Source organism: Pleurodeles waltl, chromosome 4_1 (genome assembly GCF_031143425.1).
Source record: "Pleurodeles waltl isolate 20211129_DDA chromosome 4_1, aPleWal1.hap1.20221129, whole genome shotgun sequence".
NCBI classification, from domain to species: domain Eukaryota; kingdom Metazoa; phylum Chordata; class Amphibia; order Caudata; family Salamandridae; genus Pleurodeles; species Pleurodeles waltl.
Window position 1 is genome coordinate 204,598,572 of NC_090442.1, and position 20,053 is coordinate 204,618,624.

The following is a 20,053-nucleotide window of genomic DNA, read 5'->3' on the forward strand; positions in this document are numbered from 1 at the left end:
TCATCCCAATGGAAATAGATTTTTATAAACAATAGTTGGGACACAATATTTGTTAGCTAATATTTTTCAGAACAGTATTCTAACTGTCAGTCTTAGTCCTGAACCTAACCCTTGCCCTGAACCTATGACCTGAGCCTAAACCTATCACTGAAACTAGCTCTAGCTTTTAGACTAACTCTTACTGTGAACCTAACCCTAACTCTTCCCTTCACATAAAACCTACCCCATAATATAAGTGCAGGTAATGTATAACTTACCCCATAATATAAGTGAAGGTGATGTATAACTTACCCATCATGACACATAATTTGCCTTTTCTTGCCACATAAAGTATTCAAATGCTTCATAAGCTGGCGCTCATTGTTGTATAATTCTAGTGGTCATGCTCTTGGCCAACCTATGTGCAGTTTTGCATGACACCACACCGTTATCAAGGTAGCCATGGGCCAAAACGACTACTTTCACCACATTTTGTTATCAAAAATATGAATGTCGTACATTTCAAATGGTGATACTATAATATACCTAATTCCTTATGGAAATGATCTCAAACTCCTGACAGACGTCAATTGACAAAACATCTCTCATTTCCTTTCTTTCTCATCCTGGTGTACATTATAAAGATCAGCTTTTTTCTTTAATTCCTTAAAATCTTTCTGAATACCTGCTGCTTGAGAATATCTGCCACCAGAAAAAAAACACATCTCATGTCCTCCACTCCTCTCTCTCCTCAGTCAGAGAGCACTTGTGTCTGCAGTGTCTGTAGTTACCTAGCTTCTAAGGTGACTGGGACAACTTGGCAGAGTTGGAGTGAAAGTTCAGCAAAAAGACGCCACCGCCTCTTGTGAGGGGGATATAATGAAGTTTTGTCTTAATCTTTAAAAATCATTGCATCAGCCTTGTTTCCCCATTAACTTCCAAATCATAGTTTTACTGGGAAAAATACAGATGTCATTTTCTTGGTCTTCATTTCTCTAATGTCTCTCTCATTCTAATTTGCAAACCCAGTATCCATTTGTAGTTTCTGACTCTTCCTATTTTCTCTTTCACAGTGATTCATTTGCTCTCTGTTTCCTGAACAGTGGCACCAGTTTTGTAGCAGGTTTTGCCATATTTTCTGTTTTAGGATTTATGGCACAAGAACAGGGTGTGCCCATTTCCGAAGTGGCAGAGTCAGGTGAGTGAAAGGATCACCCCAATAAGCGGGGGATTTCTTACTTGGTAGGGAAGAAGGAAATGTGTGTGCATGTGGGTATGTATATATATTGGGAGAGCTGAAGTCTGAGTATAATTTTCTTACTTTATTTAGGAATTGATCCTTTTGTATTAATTTTAATTTTCAGCACTTGTAGCAAGGTGGCCAGTCTGTAATAACTTTAACAGTGTAAAATGTAACATTTTTGCACATTATAATCAAGAGTCATGGTGTGGTTTTAAAGAAGCTCACAGAATTAAACAGGTGCCTTCAGGTACAAATATTATTGTTTTATATCAATCAGTGGGGAATCTATGCCCAATTTTTTACCATCATAACCATCACAATTTTAATGACAATGGCCCTCATTACAAGTTTGGTGGTCTTCTGGCAAGACTGCCATGGAAAATCCCACCACCATCCTGCCAGTGTTGGCGGTACAGTGTCCGCCATATTACGAGTCACAATCACCAAGTCGACGAAACACAGCCAGAAATCCAACACTGCCAGTGCCACTGATGGCGGAAAAGCGACTGTCTGCCCACCAGGCCCGCCACGGCGACACCATTCCAGCCGCCATATTAGGAGTTACATTTCAGCACAGCGGAACATGCACGGCATGAAACCATTGGCGGTGTGCACCGCGGTGGGCTAGAAAATCACCACCAATATAAGGCTACACCAGATTGAACAGGTAGAATACCTCACATCTGAAACACATGCACACACTACACACACCTGTTCACTGCACCATAATACACACCCGATCACACTTTCAAACCCTTGCGAGTACTACCAAGCCCGGAGACACACAACCCATGAACCACTGCACATTGAGCATTGATTTCACACGGTGCATGCAACCCCACAACATGTCATGCCACAAGCACCCACGCTTCACGGACAATGAGGTGTGAGTCGTTGTGGATGAGATCATCAGAGTAGAGCCACAACTGATGGGAGCACAAGTCCAGCAGACATCTATGGCCAGGAAAACAGAGCTATGGCAGAGGATCATCAACATAGTGAACGGCAGCTACCCACGCACAAGGGAGGGCATCAGAAAGAGGTGGAACGACCTCAGAGGGAAGGTCCATTCCATGGCCTCCAGGCACAACATCGCCCTCAACAAGACTGGCGGTGTAACCCCACCTCCTCCCCTTAATTTGAAATCCTGGGAGGAGAAGGACTTCGACATCATGCATCTTGAGGGCCTGACGGGAATCATCAGAGGGATTGACTCTGGTAAGGAAGCAACACCCCCGAGCACTAACCACTCCAGTCCTGCATGCCTTCCAAGCACCCACCACTCCCCATAATATCACACACCACAAGAATGCACCCCCCACTATCACTCGACCTTTCTACTCTGCTTGCCACACCACCCCTCTCCCAATATCCACACACCCACCCTGCACAATGCATGCTAAACCTTCACTATCTCCTCAACTACTACTCCCACAATCCATCACTATGCACTCCGGATCTGAGTCACACTCACACCTTACAATGGAGCACCTGCATGGACAATCATCCCACAACCCGTCCCCACTGCTAGCCAACACCTCCTCACTACCTATGGCAATTACAGAAATGTCAAACAGCAAATCCATAACTACATATGATATGACAATACCATGTAGTGTCTGCATTGGTGCAAATGTCATTGCCATCCCTAGGCAACTAATCCACCCACTGCCGGCAGCACACCCTGACACTACAACAAAATATCCATGTACTAACTCTCACCCTTTCCATCCACAGCTAACCCTGCTACTGCCACTCAGCAGAGGATGCCAGGGTCAGACAGCCCTCCCCAGAATGAAGGCCACAGTGGATGTCTGGAGGATGACGAATTGCTATGGCCATCTGGGGCGACTGCCCTGTCCACCCGCAGCAGCCCCATCCTGGACACCCCAGACTCACCCTCCTGTGTGGCTACAACACCTCAGCTAGCCCCTCCTCCCCAAACCTGTGCTCATAAACCCCACTCGATACACACTGTAGAAGTAAAATGGCAGCCGCCTGTCCTGCATGCATAGGACAGATTGAAGTGAGCTAATCCCACCGGTGTAAGACGTCATGGCGGTAGGCGGTCGCAACCGCCGTGCAACTCCTCATTGGTTAACATGGTTGCCTATGGGAGACATGAGCCAATGACGATCACCGCCGGTGGTGACGGTGATGTACGCGGTGGCCGTGACTGCAATTTCATGTGCTGGCGCTCGTGCTGAGAAGACCTCCACTGTGTGTCCTGCTGTGTTCTGCCATTGGTAACCAAGGTGCAATGTGCTGCAGGGGATAGGGCCCCAGCCTTCTCACAGGACGAACTAGAGGAGCTTGTGGAGTGTGTCCTACCCCTGTATGCCCAGTTGTATGGGGCACCAGAGCAGCAGGTGAGTCCACTATGATGGTACAGTCTGTGAGTGGTACAAATGTGGACGGGGGCCTTGGAATGATGATAAGTGACTTGTGGAAGGACCTGGCTGAGGTCTGTGAGGACAACTGGAATGTTGAAATGTGCGTATGTTCAGGAGATGTGTTGTGTCCAATGCAGTCCCTAAGATGCCATGCTACATGACTGTCTCCTTTTCTCCGTGTCATCCATGCAGGTGAGCACCCACCAGAAAAAGGGGATTTGGTGTGCCATCACCAAGCAAGTGGGGACCCTGCCAGGTGCGTCATGGATGTTTCAGAGTGACCTGTGCACAGCTCCACTGTGCTAAACACAGTCCTATATGCACATAATTATTGCTACTCCCTCCTATTCCTAGGTACGGTGGAGGAATGATAGTGAGCATTGTTCCTGTCTACAGGCTCCGGGTGATCTTGCCACCCTTGAAGAGCGGCATGGCATCCAATGCTATTGGCTAAACCATCAGACCATCATGGAGCTTGTGGGGCTGTTGGAGCTGGATCTGCGGCCTGGTATTCGTCATTCCAATGCCATCACACCCACAGTACAGCTGTTGGCAGTCCTCCACTTCCTTGCCTCAGGGTCCTTCCAAATTGCAGTGGGCTGGGCTGCCAGAATGTCACAGCTCATGATCCACCACATCTTGAAGAAAGTCCTATGTGCCCTACTCAAACATATAGACAGGATTGAATGTGTGTCAGCATGAGTGAAACTCATGTGCATGACTGAGGTGCCACGCATGGGCTGTTATTGGAGTGGCATGTGTGAGTGATGGCATGACATGTAATGACATGGCATTAGAGTATGTTGTAGTAACTTGTGTGTGGCTATTGTTCAGGCATTGACCAATTGCTACCTGTCTCTCTTTCTCCCACCCTGTCTCTCACTGTACTACCCTCCCTTCCTGTCGTCCTCTGTCTTTGTGTGCATCAGCATCGTCTGGCAAAAGAGAAGGGGCACTGGTGAGTGGGGAAGCTGCATCCCACGGGACCCAGGAGCCGAGGGAACCAGTGGGACGGAGGGCAAGTGGAGCACCACGGGGAGACAGGAACATCTACACCATCATCTGATTCTTCCTCCGATGGTCACTCCCTGGTGGTGGTGGAACCTTCGGGCCCTATGCCTGCACCATCCTTGTCCACCACCTTTCTTACCAGCACTGCCCTCTCTGTAGCTCCCCACCCAGTTGCCCGTGCCCGCTCAACCAGGAGGGTGGGCATCTCCTTCACCCCAGGCACCTCTGCCCCTGCCCAGGTCAGCCCTGCTGCCCTCAATGAGGAAGCTATTGACCTCCTGAGGTCCATCTCTGTTGGGCAGACAACCATTGTGAATGCTATCCAGGACCTGGCATCCCAGATGCAGCAGTCAAATGCATTCCTGGAAGGCATTCACGATGCCCTGCCTGCCCTTCAGAGATTGTTTCAGGCTCTGGCCTCCTCATTGACAGCAGCCAGTGTTCTTTTTTCTTCCGTCCCTCTTCCAAATACCTGTTCCCACTCCCACGTACCTCTCCTATTTCCCATCCAAAGCACACTTTCATTCCAGCATGAATCCCCTCCAACAGACCCAGAGTGCAAGGACAATCACATGCACCACAAACGCCACCACCACCATTCACCCACCCACCATTCAGATGCACATGCAACAACATCCACTCCCTACACTGACTCCCCCACCTCCTCCCCCCTCACAGTCACATCGCCACTCACACATGTAGACACCACATCATCAGTCTCAGGTCCAGCCACAATGTGCTGTCACTGCCACCGTCACCACAACAGCAGACCTCCATGCAAGCACCCCATACTCCACATCAGCACACACCACAACAGTCAACACAACCACATACAACACATCCACCATACCTGCACACACCATCCCAACATTCACTCACATATCCCCCCTGCCATATCCCTGTGTCTCCTCCACTCCTCCTCCCAGTACGCCTATACGCCCACATTCATCCACCCAACATCCAGCACACACATATCATACACCCACGCACCAGCACCCAAACCTCATCCACGTACACATCTGTCAACCATGCCCTCTCCCTCCACTCCCAAACGCCTTACCCTTGACCTACCCACAACCCGTAAAAAATGATTCCTCCATGAGTTTTTCCTCTTCCCGTCCCCTAGTCCAGTCCCTGTTCCTCCCAAATGCCCTGCTACTCTTGCCAGACCCCTGCTTTCGACCTCCCTGTCCTCCTCTGGGCAGAGCCATGCCTCGCAGACAGCAGTCTGCAGTGGGGCCACAACAGACACACCTGCCCCTCACACCTCCAGCCCAGGTAGCACTCCATCTGGGTCCCCTGCTGTTGTGGCCTCCACCACCGTCCTACCAAAGAAGGAAGGAAAGAGGGGCAAGGCTAAGGCGTCCCCCCGAAAGCAGGACAGTAAGGAGAGGAAGCTGAAAAAGAATAGTAGGGACCGCCCCTTCAATCCCTGATCATCCCCCCCACCACCTCATCCCTGAGGTACCTCCATGCCCCGTTGATGCCCCTGCCCTGTGGAGGTCTGCACATTGCTGTCAGGAGTCAAGTTGGGCACTCCTCATATGCCCAGTGTGCCCAGGATATTTGGACATTAATGCACTGGCCCTTCTGGCATTTTTTAAATAGTTGTTTTATTTCCGTATTTTATATTTCATATTATATTTATCCACAACGTCACCGTTGGTGTCGATACTACATAGCTTGTCCTGCCTTTCCTTGCGCATGTATGTGTGGTGACTGTGCATTTGTGCATGTGTGTGTACTAATGTCCTTCCCTCCAGTGTGTGCTAGGCTGGGGTACCTACGGATGGTGTCTATGTCGGCGTCGCTGGTCTTGGATGTCAATGGCCAGCAGGAACATTGGAAAGACTTGCAATTCGCGTGCCATGGCACCTTCAGACATGCCAGTGTGCCAGAAGGTGGGTGCTTCCTTTTATGTTCGTTTCCACCATGGCTTTCTCACTGGTTAGACCGCCCCGGAAGTCCTGGTGGTGTGCAATCTCGTAATACGGTGGGTGGAAACTGTCTGACCTCCGGCCTGAAGAGGCCTTCTGCCGGCAACATTGGTCCATCCACAATGGCGGTCCGGACAGAAACTTGACTGTGTTCTGCAGGTGTCTTCCCAGTACTCTGAATATGTCAGTCTATGCCGCCATGCTTGCGGCCAACCCCACCGTGGAGGTCCACTGACCGCGAAACTCGTAATGAGGGCCAACATCCGGAAATTATACTTTAAATGTAAATCAATGCAGTTTGCATTGATCAGAGATAATCAGACAGGGTTTTCTCTCAGCGGTTGCTATGGATAAGAGCTTCCTGAGACAAAGCATGGCATACATTTACAGAATAAAATAGGAGACTCCTAGAATATGGTGACATAGGTATACGTTTCTCTAGGAGATAACTATCAGAATGGGTTCATGATAAGCTGTTAAAGTCATAGCAAGTTTCCTTTAATTGTATCCAAATGAGGTGCTCAGCTCTTCATCATTCCACGTGCAGAGAAATTTTGAAAGTTCACATCTCAGATGACAATTACAACCCATGTCTCAATGGGTGGCGAGGGCTTCCAATTTATGCATGTGTTGGCTGAGAAAAAGAAAGCTTCAGCAGAAGAAATATAATTTTGCTTTCTTGGAGCTCTGCTAAAGAATTTCCAGACATGTAATAAGAGGCTACATTTGAGTGGAGCACAAATCCAAATCAGACCTCATGTGTCATGTAGACTGAGCCTTTGGAAGGCGGGTAAAAGTTATTTAGTATACTGGAGGAATCATTTGCTGTCCAAGAGGACAATGTGCTAAACCATAAGTAATATAATGCAGTGCAGAAGCATGTTCTGCCTCGAAGTTGATAAACCATTCCGGAAGGCACCTTTTCATGGATTTAATTTGGCTCACCTCTACAATAGAAAGAAGAATGCTAAGCCACCAGTACCTACTTAATTTCAGTTTTTTAGGGATTCAGGCCCTCATTACAACCTTGGCAGTCGATGATAAAGCGGTGATAATACTGCCAACAGGCTGGCGGTAAATACCTCCAAATTATAACCATGACGGAAACAGCTCAAATAGACAGCCACTTTACTTTACCGACAGCTAGGGCGGAATCAACAGGCACCACGGTGGTAGCCGCCAACAGCCAGGCAGAAGCCAATGTTCCACCCACTGTATTAAGACACACCAATCCGCTACCTTTTCTGGGGCGGTACCAATGACATCAAAAGCCTGGCGGAAACAGACCTCAGAAGGGAAACGACTGGCCTGTAGAGACTCAGGGAAGAACCACGCCGCCATGGAGCCCGAACTGCATATATTTCCAATGCTGTTCTACGTCCTGCTCCACCATGAGCACCAACGACGGCGAAGATGACCACAGTGAGAACAGCCACCTAGAACACAGGGGAGGGAGGAAAAAGAGAGTGAGACACACACCAACACGCAACACCCCCACCCCAACACCATACACACAAGCAGATGCAGTAACATAACATATTTACCTCGTACTCCTCAGGAATAATGCAAGGACAGCACGAATAGATGAAAGTGAGTGTAATAAGATAAATAAAGTAGTAATACTTGCATCCAATCTAAAAGTATATACATATTTACAAATCAAGGGACACTGCCCAGTCCTCAATGTACGTGGGCCACAGGGCCACATTACAAAGTCCAAGGCCCCACTTGACTCCAGCAACAACATAGAGAGAACACTGCAGGGGCACCATTCGAAAATAGGCAGGCACCTCAGGGAGATGGGGAATTGGGGGCACCTCAGCCGGCAGATGGAACAACACCACTGGTCCTGGAGGGACCAACATACCCTGTGATTGGTCCTGGGGAGTGCAAGGCCACAGTCTTTCAAGTGGGTGACTTTTCCACATGCTCTGGAGTAGGCAACATGCCCTGTGCTTGGTCCTGGGAGACAAGGCCACAGTCTCTAAGGTGGGTGTCTTCGCAACTGGTTCTGGAGGGGGCACGGTGCCCTGTGATCTTCATCCTGGAGAGGATTGGGTGAGTGGATGGCTTCTCCACTGGTTCTGGAAGGGGCATCGTGTCCTGTGATCGCCATCCTGGAGAGGATTGGGTGAGTGGATGGCTTCTCCACTGGTTCTGGAGGGGCATCGTGCCCTGTGATCTTCATCTCGGAGAGGATTGGTGAGAGGATGGCTTCTCCACTGGTTCTGGAGGGGGCATTGTGCCCTGTGATCTTGATCCCAGGGAGGATGGGGTGAGTGGATGGCTTCTCCACTGGTTCTGGAGGGGGCATCGTGCCCTGTGATGCAGGTCTTGGGGAGTGCAAGGTCACAGTATCTCAGCTGGGTGTCATACCCACAGGATTTGCAGGGGCAGGCCGCACAACAGCACATGGACGCAGGACTACACACTGTCCACCGGCGGTGATGGCTGCTCAATGGTGCTGATGCTGATGTTGCCCCTGGTGGTGGGGGGAAGATCCTGCCCATCCCCTGCAGCCTCAGATGGCTGTCCACTGGTGCTGCTGCTGCTGGTGGTGGTGCTGGTGGTGCTGCTACTGGTGGTAGGGGGAAGCTCCTGCCCATCCCCTGCAGCCTCAGACGGCTGCCCACTGGTGCTGCTGATGCTTGTGGGGGTGCTGGTGGAGCTGGTGGTGCTGCTGCTGGTGGTGGGGGGAAGCTCCGGCCCACCCCTTGCAGCCTCAGACGGCTGCCCACTGGTGCTGCTGCTGCTGGTGGTGGTGCTGGTGGTGCAGCTGGTGGTGGTGGGGGGAAGCTCCTGCCCATCCCCTGCAGCCTCAGATGGCTGCACCACCATGGTTGGTGGTGTTGGCTCCGACTGAGTCCCAGCACCAGGTCCCTTGTCCTTTCTGCCTGCTGGTGTAGGCCCCTTGCCCTTCCTGGCAGCAGCTGGGGATGGATCTTTGGTTCTCTTGGCAGCAGCTGGGGGTGGCACCTTGCTCCTCTTGGCAGCAGCTGGGCTTGGCTCCTTGGTCCTCTTGGCAGCAGCTGGGGTGGCTCTTTAGTTCTCTTGGCAGCAGCTGGGGGTGGCACTTTGACCTTCCTGGCAGCAGTTGGGGTAGGCACCCTTTCAGTGTGGCTGCCTGGTGCCCAGGATCCTTTCCCACAAGGAGTTGCTGTGGACACTACTGGGCCCGTGGACTGGGTGGCTGAGGTGCTTGCCCGGGTTTTAGTCACCCTGGCCAGACGTGAAGGACGGGGGGCGGGGGAGGGAAGAGGTCAATGGTGGGGAGGAAAAGCTTCTTAGGGACATTGAGGTGGGAAGAGAGAGAAGGTTTTGGAGTGGAAGAAAAGGAAGTGGTTGTAGGAGGTGTCTGTCTGCTGTGTTTGGGTGCAGGTGCATGGGCTGGATGCTGTTGTGAGGTGGATGGCTGTTGGGTGTCTGAGTGCTTTCGTTTGTGTACTTTGGCAGAAGGGGGCACAGACACAGTGGGAGAGGACACAGGGGATGTGTGCAAGGCTGTTGGGGTGGTGACTGCCAGTGAGGTGTATGTTCTGATAGGTGTGCTGGTGATGGAGATAGTAGATGAGGATGTAGTGCATGCAGTTGTGAGTGTAGGCGCAAGTGGGAGGGAGGTGGAGGACGAGGAGGAGGGGGACTCAGTGGAGGCAGTGGATGTTGGTATGTCTGCATCTGGATGGTGTTTGTGTGAGTGCCTGTGGGAAGATGTGTGGTGCCTGTGTTTGCCTGTGCCACTGTTGTGTGTTGTCCTGTGTGCATGCTCGTCTGCCTGTGTGCTTGGTATAGGTTGGGGTTGAGGGGAATGGGATTGGGAAGAGGAAGTTGGGGGGGGAGAGTGGAAACATGGACAATGGCTGCCATCAGAGAGGAGGCCAGAGCCTGGATTGATCTCTGTTGGGCCGCCAAGCCAGTGTGAATGCCCTCCAGAAATGCATTGGACTGTTGCATTTGGGCTGCCAGCCCCTAGATGGCATTCACAATGGTTGCCTGCCCAACAGAGATGGATCTCTGGAGGTCAATAGCCTCCTTACTCAGGGCAGCAGGGCTAACTGGGGCCAGGCCTGAGGTGCCTGGGGTGGAGGAGATGCCTACCCTCCTGGGTGAGTTGGCACGGGAAATTCGCTGAGGGGCTGCTGGGAGGGCGGTGCTGGTACGGGCTGGCTGTACCTGTAGCTGGGGTGGGCACAGAGGTGTCCGCGTTACCACCAGGGAGATTCCATCGGAGGAGGTATCTGTGTCAGAACTGTCTCCTCCAGTCTCTGCTGTGGTGCTCCCATCGCCCTCCGTCCCAATGGTGCCCTCATCGTCGGTGGACTCTGCCTCCTGGGTCCTGTGAGATGCAGCTCCCTCCTTCACTGGTGCTTCTGCTCCTCCGCCAGATGATGCTAATGCACATAAGGACAGGGTGACACAACAAGAAGGGGGGGCAAAGGATACACTTGGTCAATTGCAGCACCAACACCACAGCTGGCATACAAAACACACTCACACACGGGGAATAGCCCTGCGCACTAGGCAGTGCACTTCCAACAACAATGCTAGTCACCAGGGCATGGGGAGGGACACATACCACCAACTGCAGCATACCTGAGACCCACACACCCCTGCCCAGTAGTGGATGCCTACTAGCTAGGTTGGAGTAATTTCACATCAGAACCCTGGCTAACATGGGATCTACGTTGCAATGTCAGGCCTGGCCTAGGGGCACCCACAGGCACACATCCCCCACCCAGATACCACGCCACCAGGCGTAAGTAGTAATGTTGGGCACTGTACTCACCCCCTTGTTGCTGCAATAAAGCCCCCAAGCACCAATCCAGCTCCAGATAGGCCACCGCCAGTATGCGGCCATCAGGGGGGTCAGGGTTCGACGGGCACCCCTTCCTCGTTGGGAGGCCACCCCCAGCTAGATCTCCTCCATCTTCCATGCCCAGCGTCTCAGGTCCTCCCACCCCAGGGTCCCCCACGTCCTTGGCGATGGCATACCATATACTCTTCATTTTGATGGGTGCTGACCTGCAGAGGAAATATACACAGGGAAAGGTATTAGTTAGATCGTCCTGCCTGTTACACTCATGGCCCACCATAGCCCTTCCCATCAACTTATGCACAGACATGCCCCAGCATACATGCTGCACGCTGCCCAGGGCCCATCCACCAAGTCCCCCCTACACAAGGCCTTCAGACACAGTACTCCATGCATTCATGCCCCATGCATCATGCTCACGGTGTACTCACCTGTTGGTCTAGAGGCCCATACAGCAGTCCGTACTGGGGTAGGACCCCATCCACCAGTCTCTCCAACTCTGATGAGGTGAAGGCAGGGGCCCTTTCCACAGTCACATGGGCCATGGTAGGTTCCAGACACACGTCACAGCAGCACATGCAGTGTAGGTTCTCTCCTGTTGAAGGTCAGGTAGCAAGTGAGTGAACAGATAGAAAATGGCAGTGACGTCCGCGGCGGTGCATACCGTCACCGCCGGCATACATCACCATTGGCCACTGTACCTCATAGGGCCCAATTACAACCAATAAGGAGTTGCACAGCGGTTCCTGACCGCCCCCCGCAACAGCACACAGCGTCAGCTGAATTACCTCACTTCCACCTGTCCCTCCATATAGGACAGGCGGATGCCATTTCGGGGGGGGGGGCAGGCCATGGATCCTAACTGCGTCACGGTTCACAATTGTACATTCAGGACATACGCCACTAATTAATTAAAAAAATCACATCATGCATTGAACTGTAGTGGTTACAATGTACAGATAATGACCGGCTCCTCACTCTTTTGTCCCATAGATTGCAAACACTGTGGATGAATAGGAGATGGAGACATCCCCCCATCTACAGAACCCTGGTGTACTTGGCAACAATGGAGGACAGGCACATTATGCTCACCTATAGACTTGACGGGGCCACAATAACTGAGCTGTGTGCCCAACTGGAGCCTAACCTGATATCTGCTATCCGTCACCCCACTGGGATCCCCCCTCTTATGCAAGTGCTATCTGTGCTCCATTTCCTGGCAACTGGTTCTTTCCAAGTGACAGTGGGCTTGGCAGCAGAAATGTCACAGCTAATGTTCTCAATAGTGCTGACAAGAGTGTTGTCTGCCCTGATTAAACACATGTGCAGCTACATCGTTTTCCCCCAGGTGGAGGATTTGGCCACAGTGAAGGCTAACTTCTATGCAATGGGACATATCCCCAACCTTATTGGGGCGATTGATGGAACACATATTGCAATTGTCCCCTCCCCCCGGCAAAATAAGCAGGTCTTCAGAAGTTTAAAAAGTTTTTACTCGATGAATGTGCAGATGGTGTGTTTGGTGGACCAGTACATTTCCCATGTCAATGCTAAGTATCCAGGCTCGTTCTAGATGCTTTTATCCTGAGCAATAGCAGCATCCCAAATGTGATGGCCCAACTCCAGAGGCACAGGGTGTAGCTAATAGGAGAGCAGTGGTTCCCACCCAGTGGCTGTTGGTGTATGGGTATGGTTAGTGTGTGGCTAACAGTTGAGCCGGGCCCCATGGGGGCAGCTGCACCGCCCATGCACTTGGCATGGGCAGTGCAGGGCACCCATGGACAGCCCCATCGCATTTTTCACTGCCCAAGTTACAGGCAGTGAAAAGTGCGATGGGTGCCCTTGCACCCCGAAGTACCACAACATTTCTGCCGGCTCGATTATGAGCCAGCATCAGTCTTGTGGTGAGTTTCTTGCTGGGCCAGCGGGCGGAAACAGCTGGCCCAGTGGGAAACTCATAATAGGGCCAGCGGGCAGAAAACTGGAGTGGCGGTTTTCTGACCCATAGAGTTTGGCGGGCGGTCTCCACCGTCTGCCAAACTCTTAATAAGGGCCTGTGTGTTCTTCTCATTCCAGACTTGCAAGAGACTGGTATCTGATGTTCTGACCAGAAATCATTTCTGCATAGTGAAGAAATAAGTGCATGTGGCAGCATGGAAGATGGGTGAAATCCAGTTAAGAGGGCACACCTGCATACCAAGCTATCTCGTATGACTCAAAAGAAGGAATCTAAGAGTGGGTTATCCCATTTGACTTGTCCTTCTCCATTAAAAAGAAAAAGCATATAGTCAGAATGCTGGAAGAGGTAAAAGAAATACAGAAGTTAGCAAAGTACCCCAGCGCTGTGAAATAAAAGAATGGGGAAGGCAACTATCAAACAAAGACATGAGTGCAGCCAGCTGCATCAGAAAGAACAAAGTCCCTACAATGCTTCTTCAGAAGAAGATTAAGCATATCTATTGGGAGACAATAAGACTCAGCACTATCTATCCCTTATCTTTTTTTCCATTACAGACAGTATTCCCTTCTACAGCCATACTACTTTACAATTTTTATAGACCCTCTCACGATGCTATGTTATTTTAATGATCACCCTTGGCGTGGGGTTCAAGGTAGGGCCCCAATGCCTAGGGCTGCTGCTGTCCCATATAGAAAATGCATTGGGAAAGGGGGATTACCTTTTCCTTGATTTTAGGAGGTCGCAGGTACTGTTAAACTTATGGCATGGCTGATCCACAAAGACGAAAAATGACTACCTTCATGCAATAACTCTGAAATTAAGGGTTGAATCCCCCATGGAAAGAAAAGTGTTGTTAAGATGGTTGCGGCTGAAAGAAGTGGATATTGTGTTACTTCAAGAAACATACTTACTAGACTTAGATTCTTATTGATTACAATGATACCGGTTCTCCCTGCAGTGTCACTCACCTGGACCTAACATGACTAAAGCAGCAGCTATTCTGATTTAGAAGGGAGTCCCCTTTCCTCTCTTATTTTTACATTGGCCCTTAATTTAAGAAAACCATTGTTCTAGTTCATTTTTTGAAATTCTATTTTATTTTGGTGATTTTATATAGTGCAGACTAGGCCATCAGAGTGCTTTACAATATAATTGAAACTCCCTCAACGTCCGGCTTTGCAATAGGCTTTACAGTAGTGATACAAAGCATTATCCTAGAAGGATGAGCGCCAGAGTACCACTCACCACAGAGAAAAACACATACTCATAACAAAACATAGCAACGGAAATCAGGTGATTTCGGCCACTGATCATGTAAGGATCATTGGTAGATTGTGCTGGGTAAGGCTCTGGTGCACACAAAGGTGGAGTGCATGGCCTGGGTAGTTAACCAAAGTGTTGTTCAAGAGGAGAGGTTTGAGGTCATTTTTGAAGGTGTCATGATGTAGTCAGGTGGAGGTTCGGAGGGAGGGAGTTTCGGATTCTTGTGGCACTTCAGGAGAATAATTTGGTCATGTAACATTCCCTCTTCAAGGTGGGGGTTCATGGAGAAGGGACTGATTGCTTCTTGAGTCCCGATTGGCACCTGAAAATTGCAGTTTCTCGGTTAGGTATGAGGGTGGAGAAGAGTGAAGTACTTTATGCATACTTCATGTAGAACAGCTCTGATCAGTCCTGGGGGATTTTGAGGATGCTTGATAGGAGCGATTCCATAGTTGAGTCTGGAAAGAACAAGTGCCTGAACAATTGCTTTCAGGTCCTGTTCTGGGATGAGGTGCTTGATTGCCCCAGGGCATGAAGATGACCCCTGCCTGGCTTACCATTAAGATCATTCCGATCTACAAGAAAGGCGAACATAGAGTCCCTAGCAACTACCAGCTGATTAGTCTAATACATGCCTCACAGAAGATCTTCCCCCTTCAAGAGCTAGTGCATCTTTTGGGCTGGACTAAGGAGAACAATATAATCTCGGAGCTCGAGGCAGGGCTTAGTTGCGCATTAGCAAGGTTGACCAGATCGCCGTTTTAATTGTATTCCTTGGAATACCCAGAGGGACTGTGTTTTTGTTGCCTTTGTTGATCTCCATGCCGCCTTTGATTTAGTTCCAGCAGCACTGTTGTGGGTGGGGCTAGTTAAGATAGGCATCCCCTCTAATCTATTGACGATTCTTGTGTGGTTAAACAACGGAAGTCATGCAAGGGTTAGGTTGGGGAAGCAGTGTCAAATCACTGATCTCATAAGGATATTGCGGGGGTGAGGATGGGATAAAAAAAATTTTCCTGTACCTAAATGATGTAGTGAAGTGGCTGGATGTGGACAGTTGTGACTCCCCCAGAGTCTCATGCCGGCATATACCCACCCTGCTTTTCGTAGATGTCAACTTCTTGATTTTAAAATACAGCACCTTCTAGATGATTTCAACAATTTTTGTTTGGAGGGTGGTCTGGAGCTTAATAGTGAAAAAAACAAATGTAATGTACTTAATCCTGCAAGAAGTAAGAACATAAAGTGCAAACTTCTTATTGATAAAGATCCTATAGAATAGGTCCACAACTACCTGGGTCTAAAACTGACGCCAAACTTGGATTGGACCATGTAGGTTCAAAGATCCCATTGCTCTTTACTACATTACATCTCAATACTATTGAAGGTCTTCAATTAAACTCACTCAAAAAGGGTTGCTACTGTCATACAAATCTATAATATTAAGGCCATGGGAGCAGTCCTATAGGGTTCTGAGATCCGGGACATGGACAATGTAAAATATGAACTGTTACAGAAAAGAGGTTCATGAGGTCCCTCTTCGCACTCCCGCAGACCACCCCTCTGATACCCTCTGATACCACTGGTTTTCGACATGGCCGTTAGGCAGACCTCTAGAAAAGCTGAGCTCTGGCCACTGTAATATTGGTGCAGGCTTTCGACTTTGTTTGCCCTAGGAACCTATCACGAAAAATTAAGGGAGCTTATGTTCTCCCTGGTTGTCCAAAGTTGGGGCTGGAGAGGTTCTGGGCCCCGCTGGAGGAATTCAGTTGCCTGCCAAAAATAAATTTTAAAGCAATCTAGACAGGGACAGAAAATTAAATTGATGAAATCTGGCTGCCCATAGCCCATTAATTGTATCTGTAGTTCAGGTATCAGGCTTTCCCCACTCAAGTATTTTGCTGTAAGTGGGCACTCCCTCATTTCAGTGGAGTAAAGTGCCTGTAAAGACCCCCAATATTTCTCACATTCTGTTCTTCTGCCCAGCTTATGACCCTCATAGGAAGAATGGCTGCTACCGCTGTGCAGATAATTGGATATTAGGAATTTTGGAGATCGAAGTCCATCGTTGCAGAAGAGCAGGACCTTTAATAATGTAATACTCCTTCGCACAAATGATGGGTGGCCCCAGACATGGCTATCTTCTTTACTGTAGAACTTTTTCTATGTAATCTTTTCTGTATACTTTGTTTGTGTGACTATGTTTTAAAATTCAGGACGATTACGTATACTAGAAAAAAATTGTACTTAATTGCATAAATTTGCTCTGACGCCTGTCTGTTATCAGAACTTTGCACTATTGTTATAGTTTTATGGAAATGAGGAGGCATAATTGTCTAATTGTCTTGTTTTGAAGGGGATCAGAGTGTTGTAACATACAGAGGTGTTTAATTTTTTGGGGGGAGTTATAATTATTTATTATTATTAACTTAATTTTGTGCACCCTTTTCTAACAACTCAGTTCGTGCCACGAATTCCTCAAATTAAGGATGAGTAGGGTTTGTGACAAACAGCCATGTTGGCACAGCACTGAGTCCCAGCATGCCCAGAACCTAACAAATGCTATTTTGTTTAAACAGTTGAGTGGTGATGTTTAGTTTTTTTTAAGGTAAAACAAGAAACCTCACTTTAGATGTTCAGATGAGTTTTTCACTTCTTATTTAAGAATGTAAGCGAAAGGGATCACAAACACTTTGTATTATCCTGTCATCATGGAAGTTAGATTCTTTAGTTCATATTGTGTCCATTTTGCCAATTTTGTAAACTTTATAAATGGCAGATCACACTGGTGAGATTGAATGTTCTTATGACCTACATCTGTAAGCTGTGGTTGTACTAGCACATCTCGATTTCATCTCCCAAGGGGAACACTAGTGATTTATCCCAGTTAACCGCAAAGCCAGAATGTCTACTATATGTGGGAATAGGTAGGCTAGTTTGTGTTTAGCTGGTGGACTGACCAATGGAGCAATTGATGGTTTCGTAGCTTTCTACAAAGTTATGAATCTCACTGGCAATTAGTGGAGAGCATGCCCATTTGTGTTGAGGTATCATATGTGTACCTCGGGATAATGTTTAGAGATGGGTTATTGTTCTGTGCATGGTGGTGTGTGAAGAAATTGAGGGTTGGGTTTAAGTCACTGAAGCGGGAGAAGGTCTGAGTAAGGATGCACATTTTCCTTTGGAGAAGCGAAATAGCAGAGTCCTGGGCTTTATTGAAGAAGGTAGGGGGTTGATAGGTTCTTTTGTGATGTGCTTTGAGATGTCCTTTTGACTCCAAGGAGACAGATGGGGGAGTGGACATGAGCAGTATAGGAAGGTTTAGGTGAGAATAGTTTGTAGGGTGAGTGCTTATGGGAGAGGAAGGAGCAGGGAGATGGTATGTTCGAGGGATGGGGATGATCAGAGAGCGAGAAGTGGGAGAGCTGGGGAGGGTGGTAATAGGGGAAGGGATGGAGATTAAGTTGTAGGACGGGGGTTGTATAACATGTAGAGTAGGTGGGTTAGGTGGTGATGGTGTGGATAAGAAGGTAGTCATCTGGGTAATTCCTGCGTGTTCGGTAAAATAATGTGTGCGGTGAGAAGGGTGGTTAAAGGAAGAAAGTAGTGGGGAATGTAGGAGTTACTGTAATAAGTAGAAGCTGCAATGAGGTTGCTAATCTGAACATAACTGGCATTCAGAGAGGAAGCAAACATTTCAAATTGGCACTATTAGCTCATGGTGTATTGTGCTTCCTAACTAATGCAGAATGTTCACTACAGGTCCTAATCAATGAGTTACATGTCTTTGCAGCTGATCAGGTTTCTAAGTAAATTACCCAAAGTCCCAGGGTTCGGTGGTTATAGACCCTACTGACCTCTGTAGAATATTACTCATGATTGATGGTCTACACTGGTCTGAGGGCCTACTGGAGTACTGAAGCACCTACCTTACTTCCACAGTAAAACATTTATAAAGATGCAATATCCCACCCCTACTGGGCACCTTATATACAGATTTCAACTAATGGGGCATGTTTGAAATTTCATGACTGGGCAAAATAATAAGCATAAAGATGAAGTTCCTCCTGTGCCTCTTGTGTGTAGAGCCAAGTCTTCCTGTTAGATTACCAGAAGCTACACTACAACGCATACAAAATAAATTTGCTGACCTTCGTATAGTGGGGCACCATGAGAATCTCTAGGCACTTACTAAATATAGTGCCCACTCAAAAGAGACCTGGGTTTTCCCAATATAGCTGTGACCAGCACTAATTTGTCCTAGAGCCACTCCCACCAAGCAATAGATATTACAAGTGCAACATATTTTGGCAACCCCACCTTGCACACTAATGTTGTTACTCAATTGCCGTCAGTGTTAATACTACTACAATACTGGGTCACGTTGGCCATAAATAAGAGGGACATACCTCTCCCCCATGATGCCCAAAATTCATAATCTATACTTTCCTCCCGGGTTCACAGACCCAAGAGAGAGGAGGGGGCCAGGTGACCCTCCGTAAGACTAACTAGGAAAACATGCAGTGAGTAAACGATTGATGAATATTGTCACACTCAGTAGGTTAATTGCGCTGGGGCTGTGAAATAAAGAGCTGGAAAAGATAAAACATCACAAGAGACAGTTTCTCACAGGACAGAACAAAAAAGGAATCTCCCTACTTTTCACACAGATTAACATTGTATGCTTCACTAAGAAAAACTCTCATTTAAGTGCCTTGGAGAAAGATTTGGGAGTAGAAATATTGAAATAGATATACAGTAATATGTAACCAAGAGAGGTGAAACCGTCAATTTGCTTCAACATAAAATGATGCTTATGAAGTCATCGATAGGTATTTCACCCCATAGGATTAAGTACTATGGTTGTCATCACATTCAGAATTACTGAAAAGAAGTATTACTTCAGATTGAAACCACCACTAATGTTGATCTCTCATTGGACCTGACCACATTTCCTCTAAGTGATTCGGGTGATGACAGCATTTCACCCTGTTCACAAACGGAGGCAAATTGTTACCACACCTACAATCGGCTGCATGGCTAACAACAGCTCACTGTAGTGGATAAAGGTATGGCCTGTATATGCTATGGAATGACTCTCCGTTCTTGTCAATAACAGAATGAATAGATTTGAATATATTTGATTTCCCTTTAAACATATGTCCAACGAGATCATTTGAGAGTGGGAGGGGCTCTTTATACGCCTAACCTAATACCGACTACTGAATTGATTGGCCTATTTTCAACTACAGAAGCCGGTGAAAATGCTATTATTAATTCATCTCATTAATCACTGTATTCTCAGTGGTCTATAGTAATACATGACAATGTACATTTTGACAATTTTGTATAAATTTGATCAATTCTTGGTACATCACCATATATGCTTTGTCTTACAGAAATATTTCCTTTATACTAAAACTCTATAAATAAATGTTACAAAATCTTCCGCATCCA

General features: G+C 48.1%; 1 protein-coding gene across 1 annotated transcript in view; it reads left to right on the forward strand.

The window, feature by feature from the left end:
• Positions 1-20,053, forward strand: part of LOC138287578 (sodium- and chloride-dependent GABA transporter 2-like) — a 633,422-nt gene that overhangs the window by 403,772 nt on the left and 209,597 nt on the right. Inside the window, exon 8 of the mRNA XM_069228136.1 lies at positions 1,053-1,177. Coding sequence (XP_069084237.1) covers positions 1,053-1,177 — 125 coding nt within the window. The remainder of the gene's footprint in view (positions 1-1,052; positions 1,178-20,053) is intronic.